At 36.1% G+C, this 12,767-nt stretch overlaps 1 protein-coding gene across 2 annotated transcripts; it reads left to right on the forward strand.

Moving 5' to 3' along the window:
• Positions 1-5,378: 5,378 nt before the first annotated feature.
• On the forward strand, positions 5,379-8,677 carry LOC124880851 (myelin-oligodendrocyte glycoprotein-like). 2 transcript variants are annotated; one of them, XM_047386228.1, is made up of 6 exons: positions 5,379-5,509; positions 6,102-6,464; positions 6,552-6,641; positions 6,732-6,830; positions 6,918-7,030; positions 7,140-8,677. In XM_047386228.1, exons 1-5 carry the CDS (start codon positions 5,428-5,430, stop codon positions 6,935-6,937), a joined length of 654 nt encoding a protein of 217 aa, XP_047242184.1. In that variant the 5' UTR covers positions 5,379-5,427; the 3' UTR covers positions 6,938-7,030; positions 7,140-8,677. The 2 variants fall into 2 exon arrangements, with proteins under 2 accessions (XP_047242184.1, XP_047242185.1); XM_047386229.1 differs by lacking the exon at positions 6,732-6,830.
• The last annotated feature ends 4,090 nt before the right edge of the window (positions 8,678-12,767 follow it).

Genomic DNA, 12,767 nt, shown 5'->3' on the forward strand with positions numbered 1-12,767 from the left:
GATTGTTGCACCAAATGAAGCCCTGCGAACGTGATGCACCTCTTGTGTAAATAATAGTTCTTATGTATGTATATATGCGTGTTGTACACGTGTGTTTTTACTAACTCATTAAAGATTCTGAGTAATTAACTCATGAAAAATTTAACATTTAAAAACAATGTGAACTGTAGGGGATTACAGATCAAAAATAGCCATTAGGCTAATTCTGGCTTCTTAAACTTGAATTGTTATTTGTTTTATGAAATTTCATTGTCCCATTTTAAATAAATGACTAATAAAAATAAATGAAGTGAACATTTTTGATTTGTCATTCATATCCATCCAGGACATATACAGGTTTAAGGTCAGGAAAAGAGCTGCAAAAATCTCTGCAGACCCCACACAACCTGCACATAAACTGTTCAGAGTTTTACCTTCAGGCCGCCGCTACAGAGCACTGTTTACTAAAACCAGTCGCCACAGAGATAGTTTCTTCCCCCAGGCTGTTTCTCTGTTGAACAATTAATAGAGTACCAAAGTCGCATTTCCACCTTGTATATGTGTATATTGTATATATGTATTTAAGGACATAAAGATATATGCAGAATATATCTTATAACGCAAAAAAAAACAAAAAAAGAAATCCAGAGAGCAAAGTGTACCGGAGTCAAATTCCTTGTTTGTTGTATGTACGAACCTGGTAATAAAGCTGATTCTGATATTTTCTTTTGGAGTGTTCTTGGTGTACTGAGTGTTTTAGGACATTGTACTTGGTGTAATAAAGAGGGTGCTTGTGTTACTTCAGGTGTTTTTATTCAAGAAAAGTAATTTCTGCACAGTAGAAGGGCTCAAATGGTTTCTTTTTTTTTTGAGACAATTTCTCCAGCTTTGGGAAATAATCTTTCAGAGGGAACAGAGGAGGCTGGTGTGACTAGGAACTGTTTAGCTGGGTGGTTTAGGTTTGGATCCAGAGAAAAGCTGGTAGTCCTTCACTATGAAGTCCACCAGAGCTTCATCAAGCTCTTGCTTCCTGGATCCTACAAAAAGAAAGAAAAGTAACTTCAATTTAACTTACATTTAACTGTCTTTCTTTCTAATTCTGCATGTATATCTATGTTATGATGACCTTGATTGGTGGCAGGAGGCTGAGTGTTCTCGTGTTTGGCTCTATAATGCCTCAGCATTGATGACATATTATTATTATTATTATACGTCAGCAGCTGCGGGCAAAGCAAACACTGCACCTGTAAAACCAAGATAACAACCTGTTACTGCACCTCTTCCATAACATGATACCATGACTGTAACACTACTGCACAACACAATCTCTTCAGATTTTATTAGAGGGTTATCTATATTATAACCAGAATTAATATTTCATAATTTTACGGTAAATTTGTTCTCTCCCCAAAATAAAAAAGCGCTAAAAAGTGCTAAAAACGTTAACCAATAGGGAAACATCTTACAGCGTTCGTCTTTAAGCCCCGCCCAGGATGTTCATGTTTCCAGAACTCAAATTTCTTTGAGTTCAACTAAAAACAGAGAGCGTCAAAACCAAAAGAGCGAGACTCGTAACCAAAGATTTTTGACATGCGCAAATAAAAGTTTATGTTTTGCAAATAACTTTTTTCTCTTCGTGAGAAAAAAATGAGTCATTTTAATCAAAAAAAGTTTTTTCAAACTATTTTTTCTCTCCCCAAAATAAAATATTCCATACAAAAAAAAAATCGTTACAACTCTGAAAGTTTTGATCACAACTTAATATTTTTTGATTGAGATTAGTTTTTTGTTTGAGTGAATAATATTGAGACAAATTTACCTCCATAAATTACACTTTGTATTTATTTCAAGTAACTAAAGTTTGTTTCATTTCAGTCCAGTTCAGTAATTCTGTTAAGGTTCATTTCATCTTGTGTTAAATTTGATCATTCTGAACCTGACTGGAAAAAGTCCAAACATCTGTTAAAATCCTTTTGTTTCACCATAAAGAACTGACCTCATATTATTATGGGACTGTTGAGGATCAGACTTGCCCTAGTAGTCTTTAATTATCGTGCACATAAACCCTAATTTTTAAATAATATGAAACAGACATTTATTTCACAAAAACAGACAGACAAAATGGACAAACATTGGCCACATAAAAGTTTGATTACCCCGGTAGAACTGTTGCTATCTTTATATGATATTGGAAAAGATTCTGGAAACCTTATTAAGATATAAATTTGGCAAAGATCATCAGAACATCAGACCTTTATTAGCGCTTTTAAGGTCCCTCAAAGATGCATTACAATGAAATCAGTCATTCCCATTCACACACATTCACACACTACTTACTTATTTCTCTGTCAGAGTCATTTTATTTGCAAAAATTTGAACATAATTTGACTTCTATTATTCTTAAAATGCACATTGTTTCCTCATAACCCTTTTTGTTTCCACTAGGTCTGTTTTGAACGCTTCAATTCTTTTTTTTTATTCACCAAGAATCAATAAGGTGGTCTTAGTGGGTCCACCTTAAAGGTGTTGTTTGTTGGGTGTCATGTTATCATTGTCAGGTCAGTGAGGTTCATAAGTCAGTCAGAACCTTGGTCATTTGGTCTGTGCACATAATGTTTCATAGATCCAGCCTATGATTAGTCAGCAAAACTTCCACCTATAGGAGAAAAACTGATTGTTAATGAATGAGCTGCATTTCCTAGGAACACTGTCTTCCTCCTGGATGAGCATCACCTGTTGAAAAACTTTCATCATTGTTTGTTTCACATATTCAATCAGATCTTTATATTATACCAGTAGGTGAAGTTGTTAGTATCTCATGTAGACTGACATATACTGTTGCATTTGGAGAAGATCTCAGATTAAATAAACTTAGTTAGAACTTCAATCCAAGTTCATTTTGTGTCTGCAGACTTTAGCCAATTTTTCTTATTTTTATACATAAAGAGCAAGATTCAAATCATTTTCAAAAGGCAGATTGTGGCAGAATGTAGACATGCAGGGTAAAGTTACAATCTTTATCAGAGCTCTCAGCAGAGATAGCTGTGTGCAGAAGTTGTATCTTTGTTTTCAAGCAGCTGCATTTCCTGTGTCAAGGTCGTTTCACAGAGCTGGAATTTAACTTCTCTCAAAGAGGAAAAAAGAGAGAAAAAAAAATCAAAAATGCAAACAATCTGAGTCAAATATGGAATAATTTTCCTGTAAAATGAATCCTTTGCATTTTATCATGGTGTCGCTGGTAGTATAACACCATAGAATGATTTTTCAAACACCTGTTTCTCACTAACACTTGAATACAAGATCTATTTATTCTCAGATTACTTCTCAGCACTTTTCTATCTACTGGGATGGGTGGCGGTCTTGCCCTGAGCTTCTCAACAAGCCTCAGTATTATGGTATTATGTTAATTAAAGACTGCTCTTGCTGTTCTTTAATTCATCTATTTGTTTTAATCTGTTTACCAACGCTGTGCATGCAGAGACTGAGTGGTCCCCTTTGAAACTATAATCTTTCTGCCATTTAGCTTCTGAAGGCTTCTGAACGCAGCTTCCCATCTTATGGAGAAGGTGTATTTTCTTATTTTATATTTTAATTAATAGTTCCTAATCAATATTTTTTAACTATGTATTATTATTATCTTACTTTAACTGATTATTATTATTATTATTATCTTATTTATTTTCTGATTTAACAATTTATTATCATTATTTCCCACCAGACCCTCAATTCCTCCCAGAAAACAGGCTTCTAGATGAAAAACCTAGTTTTAACCTGGTTTTTCGCTTAGGGTTCTAATCCCGGAGGTAAAAGAGGTTTTAGACTGTTACTGGTAAAATGCATAAAAACACAAATCAGAACTCCGTCCAGCACTGGTTCAGTGGAGAACAACTTTATGTTCACACCGTGAAGGTTTCTGGTCGTCTCACTGAGAGTTCTGTATGATTCTGCAGACACACACACACACACATGCACCAACACACAGTCTCTTATAGGCCTCAATCACCTAGACTATGTTTTCCATATTTTGTGCACCATTTCTTTTTAATCGCCATCTAGGGTTCTGGACCTCCCTGGTTTCAGAACTGGAATGTTTCATGGTGCTATACTGCCATCTACTGGATATTTTGTGTATCACCAGCAGTCGCTGTGTGAAGTCCAATCTCCTAATTATTGCAACTTCAGCCTCCTCTACTATAGTGCTCAGCCTAACTGTGTCTCACTTGGTTAATTATTGTTGAGTCACTCAGGGAATTATTTTAACATAATGAATGCCGCCATATTGTAAAGAGTCCACAGGTCAGAGCTGTTATTAAATCAAATTCAATTATTGTAATTTTTGTTAATTGTATAACAATCAGCAGACAAACAGTGTCTGGGATAGACAACAGATTAGTGTGAACATATTTCTTAAATAGATACATAATAGAAAACGCAGACGCAGAAACATAAAGTTTGTAATCTCAGTGGCAAGTCAGCATTTCAACAGCTTCAGCAGAAAGAGGTTGTGGTTTGTTTACCTGATGCCAGCAGTTCAACCTGTTCATTCAGAGGGTTAGAGAAGGTTCTGATCCTGGACTCCCCTCACTATCCTCTGCAGGGTCGTCCTGTCTGCCATGTTAGAAGGGTTTTGATTATACAAGAGAGACCTTTCACAACAAAATATTGAAGCTCAACAAATCAAGCTAAACGAATTTCCCTTTGGGATTAATAAAGTATTTTTGGATTGAAATGAATCCCAGGGCTGTATGGTGGTGCAGTTGGTAGCACTGTTGCCCTGCCGCAAGAAGGTCCTAGGCTCAATTCCTAGCCAGGGGTCTTTCTGTATGGAGTTTGCATGTTCTCCCTGTGCATGCGTGGGTTCCTCCCACAGTCCAAAGACACACCAGTTAGGTTAACTGGTCTGTCTAAATTGTGTTCTGGTGTGTGAATGGTTGTTTGAAGCAGTAGAAAATGACTGAATTGAATCCTTGTACAATTATAAGTGGACCTTTTGAAATGACCACAATATTTCTGACTTTTATCACAAAACAGAACTTTTTGGAAAAGTTTTCTCTAAACATTTTTGACATCTTTCTTGAGTTCAAGTTTTTATCTTTCTTCTCAATATTTCAACTTTATTCTGTAATGGAAAATAAAAAGATTCGAGCATTTCTGTCCCTCCTCAAGTGACCCTACATCATTTATGCTCTTCAGTCCTTCTATGTTTCTGATGTATTTCATAATGTTGTATCACCACATGCAGGCCTCACATGATTCATAAAACATTGTTTGAATGGTTGAAGGAATTTCTGGAAATAATGCCTTGTTTGTAAGAAAAAAAAAAAAAAAAATGGAAAGAACGCAACGAAGCCCCACCCAGGGCGGAGCAACATGAGAGGCAGCTTTTTATTTCTGCTGAGCGCCTCTGCAGCAACAGTAAACACACCGTAGAAGAAGAAGCAGGAGGACATGAGTGTCAGGAAGTCGCTTCACGGATTGTCGCTTTGGACCAGCACCTTCTGCTTGTCTCTGTCCTGGACTCATGTTCAAGGTAAGCCGCTGAACTCTGACCCGCCAACCTGAGTACCGTTTGTCCGAACTGGGTTCAGATGTCGTAGAACTAACACCGAATTCACCGTTTAGCGGGTTTCCTGTGGTGATTATTGGTTATTTAGCTGAGATCTTGATCTGAAACGCTTTTATGGAGAGAAACGATTAAAACGTGATAAAACTCAGGGAGGTTCTGACAAAAAGTGAAGTTTCTGCTTCCAGCAGATGAAGAAATTACATTTAAGACCAGAATATTACACCAATAAAAAACGTTTCATACAGAAATGTGGTCTTAACAAAAAGTATGTTTATTCATGCTTAAAGGTTATGTTTAAAAGCTCCTTTTAATCTGATAAACATGTCTCATCTGAACACATCTTCTCATTTATTAAATATGATTTCTTGTCAAAATTCATGAATAAATCGATCTGAGAATCTGAGGGTCTTTAACTTTCTTTAGAGTGATATTTGTTACAGAAAAAGGAGAAAAGGAAAATGTATTTTCCATTGAATTGCTGCATGTTTCAAATAATCAGTCAGTCATTTTCATGATTATATTATAAAAATAAATAAAATCTCTCCTGTGTTTCCAGGAAAGCATCAGCTGATTGGTCCATCTGAGCCAATCGTAGCTGCTCCTGGAGATGACGTCCTCCTTCCATGTCGGGTGGATCCTGAGTGGGACGCCGTGGGGAAGACGGTGGAGTGGTCCAGACCGGACCTGAGGGTCCCGGGCGGACAGAAGCTGGTGGAGTATGTGTACGTGTACCGGTTCAAGAAGATGGACCGAGACATGATGATGGAGACGTACATCCAGAGGACGTCTCTGTCAGAAGAAGGACTGAGACATGGAGATGTGTCTCTTTCAATCAGGAACGTGAGCTTGGAGGATAACGGGAGGTTCAGATGTTTCCTCCCAAGCCTGATGAGAGCTGCAGAAGTTCTGCTTGTTGTCGGTGAGTAAACGGGTCCAAACTGCAGGTTCTGATTGTGATTAATTTGAGTTTTTCTAGAGAGTCTAATGAATCCTGTTGCTGTTTCAGACCCAAACTTTGTTAAAATGACAACAACGGAGACGGTTCCTCACAGAACCCTCATCACTCCAACCCCACAGGATGAGACCAGCAGTACCGGTGAGTCAGCGGGTCGAACCGGAACATTTCAGCCTTGTTTGTAAACCTGAATGTTTTATTTTATACTTTTTTTTATCTGTTTACTTTCAGGTGATCGCTCCAGGCTGCTGATCTGTTTACCTCTGGCAGTTTTCTTCTTCTTCGTTGGTTTTTTTTGTGCCGCTTTAAAAAGTTCCCCAAACAGAAGAAGTAAGTCAGAAATAATTGGATCATGTAGATGTTTTTTCCCTTCATCATATTTACTTAATGTCGTTTTTCTTTCTGTGATTCATGCAGACTTGCTGGAATCTGTGTGACTCAGACATCCACCCTGAACGCTGTGCTCTGGAGCTGCAGAGTCCGATTCAACCCAGCAGCTGAAGCCTCAGGGAGACCTCCTGATGAGTCTGGTAAGTCTGGTCTGAAGATGATCTAACCTGGCAGTACAGCTGCAGCACATCTGTTCCTAAGATGTTCTTTAAGTTCATGGTTTCACTGTTATTCTTTGTCCTCCTGCAGGTTCCTCGCGTGGCTGCAGTCAGACTCTGCAGGAATCTCCGAAACCTTCGGATCAGTACTCGATAACAGCTTCTGGATTCACCACCATGAAGAGGACTTCTGATTTTAGTCCAGAGAAGAAACCAGAACTGATGAAAACTGTCAGAGGTTTCCTTCTACCTCCTCAGCTTTTCTCTAGCCTCAGGATGAAATGGATCAGAGTGAGAACTGAGCCTGGTGACTCATTGTAAAAAAAATGGTTTAACCGTGTTTTAAATCTCATTATGAAACTGATCTGGAATCAGGTTTATGTTTCGGTTTGAATCTACTGTTTCTAACCATCATCGGTTCTCATCCTGTCTGTATGAAGGTGCCTCAAACATTTACAGAAGCAAGTCTGTAGATCAGATGTTGTTCTAGAGTATTAAGTTCATACCTGCATATGTTCCCCAGAGAAGGTGGCCATTAGCTGCATTATATATTTCATTTCATGAAAGTCATCACTTCACCAGGTAGTGATGCTTGTTTAGTGAAGCTGAATGGACGAACTGTGAAGATTTTTTACCTTGAAAAGCATTTTGCTGTTTAAACACTTAAAGCACTTTTAAAAAAATACCAAAATGATGTCAAGTATTTAAAGGGAAACAGTTAAACTAACAGGGAAGGTCTGAGTCATGGAGCAAAGTATCAAAACAGGAAATGATCTGGAAAATATACTGAACAAACGTCACAGATGTCCAAAATAATCCCAAGTTAAACAGATGGGCTGAATAAAATGTTAAATACTTTATTATATTCAAAGGGATTTGGAACTGAAACTGAAGCTGCTGTTAAACAGTTGAATAGTGTCAGATGAACCACTCCTTGTTTCTGAGCACGAAATTAGAACTGTTGTAGCTGTGTGGGGTGGTGCAGTCCCACCCTCTCCATATGGGCTGTGGGTTGGGTGGGTGCCCGCCATTTGGCGCCATTTCAAACGAAGCATCAGCCAGAGACCGCCACTGACTCCATGCCCAGCTATTTAACGGAAAGTAACCATTGTTCGGGAGTCAAGAGGAAATTATTGTCTCGGTGTCGACGACGCGTCAGATTATCCTCAGGCCACCGATGGTACTTTGTGTTTTATTATTACACATCTCTGTTGGATGTGGAAAAAAACCTCTGGTCTCTATGGGAACACTCTGTCCTCCCTGTAAGAGGAAAAAAACTCCTCCCATTCCAACTGGTATCACTCCAGGCCAGACGGTCAGCTGGCTGACTGTTAGGGAACGCACCCAGTTACACCCTAAAGCCTCCAACAGCTGAACTATGTTTCATATGTCTGTTATTTTATTGCTGTTTAGTTTATTCTCTATGAATTAGTCAAGTTTGTATTTCACCTACCTCTCCTGGCTTTAACTGTGCAGTTTATTATGAACGATTAAACTAATGAAATGACATTACAGGAATGTTTTAATGCTCAGACAAAATGTGAAAAAAGTTTTTAATTATTGACATTTGTTGTATTTCCAACACAACTGGATGTTTGCTGTTGTTAAAATAAAGTTTGTGGTGTAATATTCTGTGTTTTACTCCATCAGGTTCATCTGCTTTATGGAAATCTGCGCTGTGACCTCGATCTGATGGAAACTGTGCTGAAAATATTTAACTGGCCTAAAATAATCCACAGCAGGCGAACTGCATCTGAAAATCTTGGAAATTTAAATTCAGACCCAGTATTTCCAGTCTTGGTCTCTTAATTTTCAAGAGTACGGTTTACCAGTAACAAAAACCTAAAACTAAATTTCTCAGAATCTGAACATTACATAAAACCAGTAAAAAATTATTTATTTTACACTGAAACGTTGTGTTGTGGTCTCCACACAATCAGGGAGTAGTCTGCTGACTTGAAGATGTCCGACAGTCATTGAACCCCTCCACAAGGAAGCTAAGCCACAGAAGGTCATTGCTAAAGAAGCTGGCTGCTCGGAGTCCTGTATCAAAACATTTTATTAGAAAGTTGTGTGGAAGGAAAAGCTGCCTTAGGAGGACTGTGAAGTAAAGCATATTAAAAGGTTGGGGAGAGCTGTAGCTAGAGTCAGAGCTTTAACAGAATGATCCCAGAGTCTGGAGGAAGAGTGGAAAGTGTACACTGTGTATTAATATATTAACATATAGAAAAATAAGAAAATGACTAAATAATCATCTCAGGGGAATCACATTTGGTTTATTTTTTTCCTCTCAGCCGTCCATCTCATAAAAAAAAAGCAAAACTTCTTCCAACTCATCTCTCTGGTATTATGGGATGAAATGTGTCCCAATATTCAAATTAAAATGTATTAAAGTCCTTTTTCATTTTCAAAATAAAGCTGCATTTCTTTGGCTCATAAATAAAATTAAAAATAAATCATTCAAAGTGCATTTTCATTTACCTCTCCAAGACTGCTCAATTAATTAAAACGATAAATAAAATAACATTTAACATTTCATTTTAAAAAATGTCCCAGAAAAAGTGACCAAAATTCCTGTCACATTTGAAAATTAAAATGTATTAACAGAAATGCTTTTTCATGTTAAAGTCATACCTGCATTTTTGGATTCATACATGAAATTGCTAATAGATCTTTCAAGACTGCTCATTGTGTCACACAAACGCAAAAGTATTGCGAGTGAACGCAAAAGAAAACATTTCCCCATGTCCCCTCGCGGGCTTCGTACTAGACCGCTTGTTTTTGCGACTGAAATAAAAATGTGCCTTTTTTTTTTTCACACAAATAAATATAAAGAATTTTCCTTTGGATATCAATAGGCTATTAAAACTAATTAAAGCACTGATTGTAATAGTTTAGAGATTTAGTGCACCCCGATACCAAACAGTTTGAAAGCTGAAAGCAGGAAAGTCAAGTCCTGACAAATGTGAGAACTTCAGCAAACGAGTTTAATAATACATGTATACACATCTATTATAATACATGTACACACATCTATTATAATATATGTATACACATCTATTATAATACATGTACACACATCTATTATAATATATGTATACACATCTATTATAATACATGTATACACATCTATTATAATACATGTATACACATCTATTATAATATATGTATACACATCTATTATAATACATGTATACACATCTATTATAATACATGTATACACATCTATTATAATATATGTATACACATCTATTATAATACATGTACACACATCTATTATAATATATGTATACACATCTATTATAATACATGTATACACATCTATTATAATACATGTACACACATCTATTATAATATATGTATACACATCTATTATAATACATGTACACACATCTATTATAATATATGTATACACATCTATTATAATACATGTATACACATCTATTATAATACATGTATACACATCTATTATAATATATGTATACACATCTATTATAATACATGTACACACATCTATTATAATATATGTATACACATCTATTATAATACATGTATACACATCTATTATAATATATGTATACACATCTATTATAATACATGTATACACATCTATTATAATACATGTATACACATCTATTATAATATATGTATACACATCTATTATAATACATGTACACACATCTATTATAATATATGTATACACATCTATTATAATACATGTACACACATCTATTATAATATATGTATACACATCTATTATAATACATGTACACACATCTATTATAATATATGTATACACATCTATTATAATACATGTATACACATCTATTATAATACATGTATACACATCTATTATAATACATGTATACACATCTATTATAATACATGTATACACATCTATTATAATACATGTATACACATCTATTATAATATATGTATACACATCTATTATAATATATGTATACACATCTATTATAATAGATGTATACACATCTAATACGTGTCGTCACATTAACAGCTAATACATGTCCTGAAGAACTTAGTATGATAATAACATCATGACTTCATGAAATTCAAACATGACTTCAGACGTGTGTCTCTGATGGATTCAGAGGGAGGTGATGGAGAAATGGAACAACCTCAGGTCATCTGCTTCATGGCACCTTGATGGATCAGAACATAGTGGTGGACGGCTCCTCTCTGTTCAATGCAGGACTGAGAGATTTTGAAGATCCTTTGCTGGGGGCCTCAAAAGTTTATGCTTCAGGTCATGAAGCTCATGGAGAGAACGCCAAGAGAGCAAATCAGTAGAAGCAACTCTGGCTCAGGTTGTAAGAGTTCGTCATGCAACCAGTGGGTTGCTCGTTCGGACCCCCGTTCCATTTGTCTCAGCTGTTGGGTCTCTGAGTAAGACCCTCAGCCCCAGAAAGCTCCCCAGGCGCCGCACAGTGGCAGCCCACTGCTCCCTAAAGTGATGAGTTAAAATGCAGATGTCGATTTCTCCATTGTGAGATCAATAAAGTCTAAACTATTATTATTATTAACTATTTTGAAGAATATAAAATATGAAAATGTTCACACTTTTTGTTTACTGTATGATTCCATATGTGTTCATTCACAGTTTTGTTGCCTGTGGTGAGAATCTACAATTTAAATAGTCATGAAAATAAAAAAAAACATTAATGGAGAAAGTGTATCTAGAACTTTTGACTGGTAGTGTGTGTATATATATATATATATATATATATATATATATATATATATATATATATATATATATATATATAAAGATGGAAGAAGATGTTGCTGTCACGGAAGAGAAGAGATCTAGAACTGCAGGTCAGAAGCTGCGGTCTTAGAGCCTGCAGACACATACTTGTGCGATGATATGAGGGAGCGCCATGTGGCGTATAGCCTCCATTCCCTAACGTTCCAGATACAAAATGGTGCGGTCAGGGGCAGGAGAAGAAGAGTTGACACTGACATGACTCTCCATAGGCCGCTTGGAAATGCGAAGTCAATTTTGATTTATGGAATGCTTTTTATGGGCATGAAAACGAAGAAGCATTTTCCTCTTAGTTTTCTCTTTAGTTGTATCACACATTGAGCCGTCTTGAAGAAGAAAATGAAAACGCAGTTTGAAAGATCTATTAGCAATTTCATGTATGAGTCAAAAAAATGCAGCTATGACTTTAAAATGAAAAAGTATCTCTGTTAATACATTTTCATTTTCAAATTTGACATTTGAAAATGAATTTTGGTCATTTTTGGTGAGACGTGTTTTGAAACTGAAATATGAAATATTATTTTATGTATTATTTTAATTCATTTAAAAATAGAGCAGTCTTGGAGAAGAAAAATAAACATGCGGTATGAATAATTAATTTTTAATTGTATGCATGTGTTCAAAAATGCAGCTTCATTTCGAAAATGAAAAAACATTTTATTAATACATTTTAATTTGAATATTGGGACACATTTCTTCCATATGGTATACCCTGTGCCTGGTAAATGGACAGACGCTTAGGTAAACAATATACATTATACTGCATATTTCCCTGCCACACCAGGGAACCCAGTTTGAATGTTTGGACTGGTCCCTACAAACTTGGCCTGTTGGCTGAGATTCTGTCCTTTTTCTCTTCTTTTTAGTCGTTTTCTTAGCTTGTTTCTTTGTTTCCTGCAACTCCCTTTGGAAGAATGTTGTGGTAGAAAATTC

Source organism: Girardinichthys multiradiatus, chromosome 14 (genome assembly GCF_021462225.1).
Source record: "Girardinichthys multiradiatus isolate DD_20200921_A chromosome 14, DD_fGirMul_XY1, whole genome shotgun sequence".
NCBI lineage: Eukaryota > Metazoa > Chordata > Actinopteri > Cyprinodontiformes > Goodeidae > Girardinichthys > Girardinichthys multiradiatus.

Coding starts and splice junctions, on each gene's coding strand:
- LOC124880851 (XM_047386228.1), top strand. CDS start 5,428: ATGAGTGTCAGGAAGTCGCTTCACGGATTGTCGCTTTGGACCAGCACC. Junction 6,642..6,731: donor GGATGAGACCAGCAGTACCG/GTGAGTCAGCGG, acceptor GTTTACTTTCAG/GTGATCGCTCCAGGCTGCTG. Junction 6,831..6,917: donor AAGTTCCCCAAACAGAAGAA/GTAAGTCAGAAA, acceptor TGATTCATGCAG/ACTTGCTGGAATCTGTGTGA.